The 9975-nt window shown below is 48.9% G+C and overlaps 2 protein-coding genes across 23 annotated transcripts; one reads left to right on the top strand and one right to left on the bottom strand.

Moving 5' to 3' along the window:
• Positions 1 to 1085: 1085 nt before the first annotated feature.
• On the bottom strand, positions 1086 to 2862 carry LOC123120463 (uncharacterized). The gene is made up of 2 exons (XM_044540462.1): positions 2674 to 2862; positions 1086 to 2452 (listed from the first exon to the last, which is right to left on the bottom strand). The coding sequence occupies exons 1-2, from the start codon at positions 2767 to 2769 to the stop codon at positions 1322 to 1324; spliced, it is 1227 nt and encodes a 408-aa protein (XP_044396397.1). The 5' UTR covers positions 2770 to 2862; the 3' UTR covers positions 1086 to 1321.
• Positions 2863 to 5475: 2613 nt separating this feature from the next.
• Positions 5476 to 9689, top strand: LOC123120470 (uncharacterized). 22 transcript variants are annotated; one of them, XR_006459485.1, is made up of 7 exons: positions 5478 to 5979; positions 6840 to 6961; positions 7074 to 7126; positions 7725 to 8040; positions 8152 to 8301; positions 8373 to 8485; positions 9083 to 9689. XR_006459485.1 is itself a non-coding variant. In XM_044540502.1 (5 exons), the coding sequence occupies exons 2-5, from the start codon at positions 7994 to 7996 to the stop codon at positions 9251 to 9253; spliced, it is 444 nt and encodes a 147-aa protein (XP_044396437.1). In that variant the 5' UTR covers positions 5476 to 7126; positions 7875 to 7993; the 3' UTR covers positions 9254 to 9689. The 22 variants fall into 22 exon arrangements, 7 of the variants coding, with proteins under 7 accessions (XP_044396437.1, XP_044396452.1, XP_044396428.1 ...); XR_006459491.1 differs by having other exon boundaries at positions 7875 to 8040; XR_006459486.1 differs by having other exon boundaries at positions 6862 to 6961.
• The last annotated feature ends 286 nt before the right edge of the window (positions 9690 to 9975 follow it).

Raw genomic sequence — 9975 nt, forward strand, 5'->3', positions numbered from 1 at the left:
CCGTGTGTGACCACATATGTTGTAGTCCACATGCAATTCGAAGCGACATTAGCCGAGGTGTAACTAGGGTGCGGGCGGGGCGGGGAGCTGAGTGCTTGGGCGGGCCCGGTTTACTTTTCTTTATTCATTTCTCTACCATTTGTTTTCCTTTCTATTTTTATTTTTCCGTTTTGGATTTGTGTTATGTTCCTTTTCTAAATGGTGGTGTTTTGGACTTCTTTTGGAAAAAATGTTGCATGGTCAGTACACAGTTGCATGTACTCCGGCCATGCGCAATTGCACGCCCACTATCCATGTATAACTTAATATTCTTTTTCTTTTTAAAAAGTAGTGCCGATGGGGTTATACACATGTCAGTAGCATGTCCGTCTACCATGTGCAATTTGCATGCCTGTCATTTCTATTTTTAAGGAACTGGAGAAAAAAAGACTTGAACAGAAAAGAGAGAGAGAGAGAGCGAACACAACACCAACACGCACAAGCTGCACGAACAGCTAATCTTACCTCAGCCGATGCACGGCAACTTAATTGACAGAGACAAAATATAAATGCAAGCCAGCCTAAACCAGTGAAGCCCGTCACAGAAAACAGGAGACAACCGAGCCCACAAACAAGCCCAACAAGCAAACATCACAAACGAGCTATCAGAAACTACAATATTCACGACCCGGCGACACTAGAAGTTCTTGCATGCAGAGAAGCTATGGCACTTGCGCAAGACCTCTCGTTAAGGAGAATCGGTATTGCTTGTGATTGCAAATCAGTGGTGGAAGAGATACATAAGGGATCGGTTGGCCCTTATAGTGTGATCATTAAGGAGATTGAAGCTTCAGCAAGGGATTTTGATAGCTGTGTTTTTATTTTTGAAAGTCGTGTTTTAATTTTTGATGCTCATAGTTTGGCCAAGTTTTCTTCGTCTTTAGAAGTGGGTCGCCATGTGTGGTTGATTCCTGTAAACCGAACCCCGTCTTAATAAAGTGTTGGTTTACCGCTCAAAAAAAAGCTATCAGAAACTACACGATACGCACAAGGATGACGTCATTCGACTGAGACATAGCGAAGTCTCAGTCGACTGAGACAGACCCTAATATTAAACAATTCAGAACCATGTTTACTTCAATTCCAGGGATTTACATAACTCAATATTGCCACGGGGCTAATAAAAATAAATCTGCATTCAAGATGCTTATATTATAGCCAGGATGCCACGGGGCTAATAAAAATAAATCTGCATTCAAGATGCTTATAGCCAGAATGCCACGGGGCCAGCCAACGAATCCAGCTTGTCATGGGCTCTCCTGAAAACTCTGCAGCCATGAGTTCACCGTGACTGAAGAAGCAGCTCACCATCTTTGTCATACTGAACATCAAACGTTGTCATGCGAATAACGACCTGAGGAGGCCCTACGTACATTCCACTCTCCTTGCCCTTGCGCTGCCGCACGTCTTCATCGGCCTTGTGCCACATAGATTCCACGAGACAGAACCTGGTGCCGCCCATGTGAACGAGGGTGGCACCCAGGTGCAGCGGCGAATCCGGGTCGAAAAGCCTTTCCTCTCCGAGGAGCTTCCATCGTGGTAAGGTCGTTGCACCGGCGGCAACTGGCACGACATCCGAGGAACAGAGATGACCGATGCCACCCTTATGGTGGCACATGCCGATCCATGCATCCAGCTGAGATACGTAGTGTGCTTGGCCGCGGAAAGGGAGCTGCCAGTCGCCGTGGCGCGTCCACTCCATTTTCTTGGTGTCGAAGGAGAAGGTGCCCTCCTCGGTTACGGTCCTCCATTTACGGGATGACACCACGAGGGTGCGCCCATCCGGGTGTACAGCATAGCATACAGGAGCTGTGAACGGCAGCAGCGAACGTGGCGAGTCGAGTGACGACCAGACCCACGGTTTCTGCACTGCAGGTGCATATACAGCTTCGCAAACTGGCGGGTCGCCAAGGTAGTGGATGCGGTTGATGAAGAGGAAGAGCCTTCCGTCGATGGAGACGAGGATGGGCCTTCCAAAGGACATGCGAAACTCGGGCCACGGGAGGATACCAACTGCGGAGGTGGCCGTGTCGAAGGCGGGGATAGCGGGGCTAACCTCATGGGGCTTCATGGCAACGATCTTGGTGCCGTGGGCGACGAAGGCGTACGAGTGGCCGTGCACCACGTCAAAGCGGGCGAGCGGCGGCTCGCTGAAGTCGTCAGGCTCGCAGTTATCGTTGGCGTAGTCCAAAGCGTCTAAATCCACCTTGCGAACGCTGTAGCCCTTATCCCAGTCGTCCAACACTAGGAACAAGTGTTGCTGCGGCTTGGGGGCGGCTGCGGTGCTGCAGTTGTGGAGAGAGATTTTGCGCTTTGACATTTCGACCGCCGCGGCGGCGGTGCTGCAGCTGTGGAGCGAGATCTTGCGCTTTGACATGTCGACTTGCACCGTATCGAATCCTGGCTGAGAGATCTGTATATATATATATATGAAGAAAAATCTAATTACAACCTGAACTCGGATACCTGCGAGGATCCGATTGGGCTGGGAAGAGGAAGGAATTGGAGTAGACGCCGGATCTGGATTTGTGAATTGGGGATTCCGGGGGGCGGCGCAGTTTGGGCAGCGACCTGGGGGGTCACTGGCAGATTTGGAAGGGGACAGCAGAGGGACGGCAATGAGGGAGGACTTACCCGGCGGTGGTCGGAGCAGGGAGGGCGGTGGCGGCCGGAGATAGGCGGGCAGTGGCGGCCGGAGATGGGAGGGCAGGAAGGGCGGCCTCGCAACATAGTAATAAACAATAATTATAATAGTAACAATAAATATAAATAGAGAAGAGGCCCGGGAGGGTGGGGTGCGTCCGCTGGGGTCGGGGTGTGCAAAGACAACGAATCTAGACACTCCCTAGACACGAAGACAAACCGACTCAACGAGGGCATCTCTTTTTTTTTCTTTTCTTTTTTTTTTGGAAAAAACGAGAGCATCTCCAACCACAAAGTACGGGGCACTCAAATATTGGGACTCCACCAGTTTAGATTTGACCGCTAGATACGAGTATGAGACTAGTGGCAAGCCGTCCGATCAGGTGCAGGAAGGACGTCCGATCTGGGCCAGTCCAGCGTGAGATTTGTTGGTTTATCTTTTGGCTAACGATAGGCGCCTTCGGCCGGCGCACCGTGCACGTCCGATTGACGCATTATTAGCCGTTCAAATTCTATCCTCATCCTATATGTGATATCCACCGCACTGAGTTGCTTTCAACGTGCTCACCATCGTCAGTTCGTCGCCCCCGCGAGAACGCGGCAGCGCCCGCCTTGTCAGCGCTCAACAGCTCACCCCCCCCCCCCCCGCCCCGCGCACCCAGCCTTACCCTCCAAACACTAGTTGGAGCTCCCCTCTCGAAGGATGCAGCTCGCCGTTGCCGGTCGTTGCTGGATGCGGCTGCAACTCGCCGGCTGCCGGTTGTATCACTGCCCCCATGCTGGTTACACCTCTCCGGCCTCGTCGTGGATACATACTTTCACTACTAGAAAAACGCTTATAGATAGAATTTTACTAGTAGCGCTGGTTTAAGCAGAAGCGCTACTACTAAGTACCAGTAGCGCTAGGAATAACAAGCGCTACTGGTACAATTTAGCAGCAACGATGGTTAGGGTGGACGGCGCTACTGTTAAATGTGCCACACCACACGGCCAGGTCAAGAGACACTAGCAGCGCTTGGAACCTATGCAATGCTACAACTAAAGCAATAGCACTAGGGAAACGTTTGGAGCCGGGGCACCGGCCGAACCACTCGGCCGGTCGCGTCCACGCACGCTTCGCCTCAGCCATCCACCAAGCGACACGTAGGACGCGGGGCCATCCAAATCGTTGCTTTTCTTCAACTTCCCGCAGATCCCACCCCATCCCCGTCTCCCAGCTCCGCGGATCTCGCCCCATCCTCGTCTCCTGCCTCCGTCGTTGCAGCACGCAGCGCCGATGCCCGCATCTCCTGCTTCCGTCGCTGCAGCGCGTGAGTAACTCGCCGTTGGCCATGGAAGATCGATTCCCCGCCGGCCATGGATGTAGATCTCACTCCGCCACGCTTGCTGCCCCGCTCGCCATTGGATGCAGCAAGGTCGTTTGACCAATCCCATTTCCGTTGGTTGCAACTCCCACGTGCCTCGTGCTTCTGCCTCGCCGACGACGACCCGGGCGGCGATGGACGACACCGGAGGCTTCCGCAGAATCGTCGCACCCCCTCATGTTGCAACCGTTTAAAAAAAAAGCTTCATCCCCCTAGATGAAAAGCTTCAACCGGATGTAGAGAAAGCTACAAGCGATCAGCGCCATCGCCGGAAAGCTACACCCGTTGACATGAAATGCTACAACCTTTGATTAAAAAAGCTTCAACCGAAATGACACAAAAAGGCTTGACCAAGTGCTGCTAAAAAGAAAATAGCTACAACTTTTGGTAGAAAAGCTTCAACGGTTGTTGGAAAAAGCTCCAACCATTGAGAGAGAAAGCTACAACTAGACACTATGAAAATAAGAAAGCTTCAACCAGCGACGGCTGGAGGTGGAAGAAGATGATAAAATGCTGCAGTTTTGCTACATGCTTCAACCGGCATAGATTTTTGCTACAACTGGCATAACATTTTTGCTACAACTAGCATCACGTTTTGCTACAACACATAGCCGGCGTGGTGGTTTTGCTACAACTAGCATCGTTTTTTGCTACAACCGACATAATGTTTTGCTACATCAATCACGGCCGAGCTACGACCCGCGACGACGACGACGGCTTTTTTGTTACAACTGTCATAGGTATTTGCTACGTCCGGCAACGGGTTTTGTTACATCCGTTCATTTTTTTAGAATGCAAATGTTTGCTACCTGCAACGGTGAGCTACACGACAATGGCGACCTTTCTGTTGCAACCGTGTCTCCATTTTGCTACGACCAACAACGAAAAATGCTACAACGGCCAATTATATTTGCTGGAACCAGTCAATCGCCAGCGAGGCGGAGCTGCATCCATGGCGTGCGCGGGCGGGATCCATCCATGGCGAGCGCGGACGGCGAAGCTGCATCCATGGCGAGCGCGGCCAACGGAGCTGCATCCATGGCGAGCGCGGCCAGCGGAGCTGCATCCATGGCGAGCGCAGATCTCCGGCGAGCGCGGGCGGCGGAGCTACATCCATGGCGAGCGCGGTTCTTGGGCAAACACGGAAGGCCGGCGAGGGCGCCCGCCGGCGAGGGCGCCCACCGGCGACGAGGGCGCCGCGGCGGTGCTTCAAGCTCGGCCTTTTTCTCGCGAGGTATAGCGTGGTCTCCACGGCGCTCGGGCTGTTGCTTTTTTAAAAAAAAATGACTCATAAGGAGGAAGAAACGAGGGATAGATCTGACGGTCTTTAATCGCTGAATCGGGCGGTCAGGGCTGGACCGGCCCAACTGTTGGGCCGGTGCGCCGGCGCCTAGCGTCGCCCATAGCACTAACGCTCTTTGTCGCCCCGCGCTACAGCTGTGGATAGACATCCACTGGCCCGACTGGCCTCCTCACCTCTCTCTCATTTCTCTCTCTCTCTCTCTCTCCCACGCGATCCCCAAATCGCCGCCCCTGCCGCTGGCCTCCCCTGCCAACTCCGGCGAGCTCTGGCGCCGTCCAGCATACGCACAGCTCCCCCTCACTGAGTTCTACCTGATCCACCTCTTCGATCTGCTTTCCCCTGCCTCGTGTGGTCGCTCGCTTCGGTCAAACCTTGCTAGGGTTTCGGTGCTTGCCGGGCTAGGTCGCCGGCGTGGTTCCGGCGCCTTGCTCTTGTGTGACTCACCTCCTGGCTGTGCCTAGGTGTTGCACGCGTCACTGATGCGGCCCAGTGGTCGCTGGCGATGCGGCGGTCGCCTGCCTCTCCACGGCTTCGCGTACCTCCCCTCCTGCCGTCATGTGACGACGGTGAGTTGGCCACACCGCAACCGTGGCGGTGGCGATGCACGGCCTCGGCTATAACCCCTTCATGGTGAGCTTCTCCTTCTCTGCCCAATTGCTGCCTCTACTGCCTAGACCATGGCCGTGGTGATCTTGGTCTTCTTCGTGTACTGGTAATATGACTTAGGTTTTTGAGGACGCTTGGATTGATGGCTATGGTCTGCTACTTGATTTGTGCTTTACTGAAATTAGTTGGGGTAGTTGGTTACTGTTTAGGGTTCATATTTGGGCCTAGATTTGTTGATGTGCTAATGCTCCGGTTGATCCACTAGTCCATACTCTAGTTCTAGTTCATGCCTACGGAATCGTCATTGGGGATTTGGTGCTGCTGGTGGTCCTATGTGCACTTGTTTGATATACTAGCATTGTATCCTTAATTGACAGTTAAACCATTAACCTACCATGCATATAGATGTGTTCATGTGGAATTGATGCTACTCTAACTCTGTGATCAACTTGTGGTCATGATCTAGTTCTGGTTGTAGTTCTTGTTATTTAAATGTTCCTTTTATTTCAGTTTCTCTTGCTGCATGCTTATATTCTTGTTGGCCGTCTCTGTGTTCAATACATATTAGTTTTTATTTAAATACCATGTACTGGTATTTCTTGTTCTGTTTAGTACATCATCTTTTAGTGGTTTAGTTGTATATTGCACATCACATAGTCATGGTAGTTGCATGTGGTGACACTTCTTTTATTGCTTTAGTTATATCAGATGTTTCTTTTACATGCTTAGTAATTAACAGTATCATTGGTTTAAATGATATAGCCCTTTATTTATAGATACTTATATTGCTTTACCTGGTTCAGTTTAGAATAGATGCTCTCTTGGTCTTAGCTTTTCTCTCTTCCTTTCTTTCCTCCTCTTCTAAACTCTACTGATAAGAACAGTTGCTCCTTGATCTTAACCAAGCCCATGATGCTGGTCTGAGGCTCCTTGACCTTAACGACTTGGCTCTCCAAGCAACAAAATCAGTTCAGCATCGCTCTTGGATCCTCTTTCTTGCTTATTGGTCAGATTCTGAATCTAGATTCTGCTATTTTGGTTCATATTCCATTGATTTGGTGTGCTACATCTACATTGATGCATCAACTCTGCCCCATAATATGGATACATGTTTGCAGGCAGTTTTCTTCGATAGTTTTGTTTTGCCATTGCTACCAGTCATCAGATTTTGGTAAGTTATCTAACACTGCTGTTAGAGTCCAGATGCGCCTTTTAGGTTTAGGAGCACCGCTGTCTAGCTCAGCAGGCGAGAGCTCTAAGTGTTGTTATGTCTGAAATTCCATGGACAACCTTGTTTTGTTGGCATAGTTATTACTAGCCATGCTCGGCAGTATGACACACATTGTGGCCGATGGATTTCGGTTTTCCTTGTGGTGTAAAAAGAAATATGTATTAGTGTTTTTCCTATTTAATTGATAACTACTTGGATCGTGGAGGGTGGTGTTGAACGTGTATGAGTGTTTGATTTACTTATTCCTCTCACAGATGAGGAGAGTAGAAAGTAGCAGTTGGTATTGCTTCTAGTGTAGCAGGCTAAAGCACTGATCTTAGAAAAATAAATAGGTATCCTAAACACCATGATTGTAAACGTGGAAGTCTGTTGTATCAAACGATTATATCGAAACGGTTTTGGCAAGATGTGATGGTCAACTGCACTATGTGTGTCTCACTAGTAGTTCTAACAGGTGCTCATTCTTCCTGATGGACCGAAATGCTTTTGTGCATTACCTGTGTTTACACAGTGTATTTTTTATCTGTGGCACTTGCAGACTTGTGAATCAATCAGGATGCATTTACAATCTTGATCGTAAAAGCTTTCGTAAGATAAGCTTGTGTCTAGCTTTGCTTCCTCACTTTGCTTCTATTATTCCAATTAATTGAAAAGGATCCAAACAAGGAAGTTCCATTGTTCTGAGCAGCTCTTAACAGTGGTGAACAATTGAGAGTGCATTGAAGGATATGGCTACTATATTGAAACAAGCAAACCGGGCTGAAGAAGCCATCGATGCGATAAGATCCTTCTGTGACCGTTGTCCCAATGAAGCTCGGGAGTCTCTTAACAATATTCTTCTTGACCTATACAAGGTATCTCGGACCTGTAAATTTACGTATATAATCTAATAATAAACCCATATCACATTTGTGTATGAATTGGTAGCCTAGTATTTATAACAATCTTCGTCTGTGTTGAACCAGAAATGCGGTAGGACAAAAGAAACAGATTGAAATGCTGATAGTGAAGCTGAGAATGGTTGATGTGGATCTAGCTTCTGGCCGGTGGAAAGCAAAGATTTCTAAGTCTCATGGAAGAGTATTATATCTCTCTTTGAGGGATGAAAAGGCAAGGTAATGAAAGTCTTTCGTACATCTTCATTTGTCCCGCAAACGCCATTCTAAGGCTCTGCTTTGTCTTGAAGGTTGTTGGGTAACCTCGTCTGGGCCTATATGCAGCCTGATAACTATGAGGAGGCTGAAATGCTCTACAAGTATATATCTCGGCCCTGAATTCGGCGTCCACGGCCAAACCCAGGTACCTACAAACTCCCCTCTGTTCTGTTTTAGACCGTCATACTAGTCAAATAGACCGTAATACTAGTATGATTGTGTAGCTAGAGAGACATTGTTGGTTCTGATGCTTATTGATTGACACACCAAGTGCTGTTACTACCGATGATTACTAGTAATACAACAATAATACATCTGCAACCAAGAGTTAAATTGAAGTGACCTGACAGTAAAGGGTACAATGTTGGTAATAATCTGCTGTTGCTGATGCCTTCTTGCTTGCTTGCTTGCGAATGACCTGGGAATTACTCCTACTTGGTGCACAAACTTTGCTTGTTGCAATTTGCCTCAAAATCTTGGATTCGGAATCTATAATAAGATTTGGTCATGCCTAGCACTGTATCCTTCTTAAGTTGGGTTTTCCCCAATTCCTAGGATTGGTCTGTTAGGAACTGCTTATAATTCATATATATACTATGCTGCTGCTATATGCTTTTGTTTCTGCTATTGTTACTTAGTGATCTATAGGTTACTGTAATATTGTACTAATGCTCCAGCTTCTTTTGAGTTCCTAGTAGTGGTCTTGGTTCATTAGTTAATTCCAGGATTTGTGAGTTCCTAGTAGGGAACACATGGACATGAAGCTATGGCGGCGACGAATACGATATCGACATTGGGCTGCGGCGACGATGATGACGACAACATCGGCATCGACACAGGGTTACGACGGCGACGAAGACGACATCAACACCATCAACACGGCCTTGTGGAGGCGCCGACGCCGACGACATAGACGTGTGGCATATATTGTGTGTGTGTGTGTGTGCGCGCGGCGCGCACGCGTGTGCGTGTGTGCATGTGCGTGTGTTAATTATCTACATCAGATATGTATGATTGATGATTGAAATAGGTAGACTTTTTTTTTTTTTTAAATCCTAATTTGTTACTAGTAGCGTGGGTGTAACATAGAAACGGTACTGATATTCCTTTACTAGTAGTTGTGGGTGTGGAATACTAGTAGCATGGGGCACCAGCGCTACTGGTATGTCTATTTAGCAGTAGCGTGGGGTAAAACACACGCTACTGCTAAAAAATAGTTGTAGCGTCATAGCAGTAGCATGAGAACCTACGCTACTGGTAGTCCAAAAACCCATGCTACTGGTAAGGTTCTTTCTAGTAGTGTTCATCACCTGTTGCAGCTCCCTGGCTCGCCGTGGAAGCATCCTTCCTCATCTGTTCCAGCACTCTGGGTTGCCGGTAGTAGCAAAACGGCGCACCGGTTGCAGCTCTCCACATAGATGATTCTAGCATCCCCTCATCGCATGCTTGTAGCATATGGCGCCGCCGGTTGCAGCTCTCCACGCTGCCGATTCCAGCATCCCAGATCGTCGTTGGTAGCATCACGTCTTTTCGCTCATAGTTGTGTGCCTCACCACTTGTAGCATCACCGTTGGCAGGTTGCAGCTTGATGTCGTGCTAGTTCCAGCACCTGACATAGCCTATAGAAACACCGGT

This window comes from Triticum aestivum, chromosome 1B, assembly GCF_018294505.1.
Source record: "Triticum aestivum cultivar Chinese Spring chromosome 1B, IWGSC CS RefSeq v2.1, whole genome shotgun sequence".
NCBI lineage: Eukaryota > Viridiplantae > Streptophyta > Magnoliopsida > Poales > Poaceae > Triticum > Triticum aestivum.

What these genes read in the sequence shown, in the direction of transcription:
- LOC123120463 (XM_044540462.1), bottom strand. Translation starts at nt 2,769, where the DNA reads ATGTTGCGAGGCCGCCCTTCCTGCCCTCCCATCTCCGGCCGCCACTGC. An exon ending in CCTGCTCCGACCACCGCCGG is followed by an intron (nt 2,453 to 2,673) that starts GTAAGTCCTCCC and finishes ATATATATACAG; the next exon opens with ATCTCTCAGCCAGGATTCGA.
- LOC123120470 (XM_044540502.1), top strand. Translation starts at nt 7,994, where the DNA reads ATGAAGCTCGGGAGTCTCTTAACAATATTCTTCTTGACCTATACAAG. An exon ending in TTCTTCTTGACCTATACAAG is followed by an intron (nt 8,041 to 8,151) that starts GTATCTCGGACC and finishes GTGTTGAACCAG; the next exon opens with AAATGCGGTAGGACAAAAGA. An exon ending in GCGTCCACGGCCAAACCCAG is followed by an intron (nt 8,486 to 9,085) that starts GTACCTACAAAC and finishes AGTTCCTAGTAG; the next exon opens with GGAACACATGGACATGAAGC.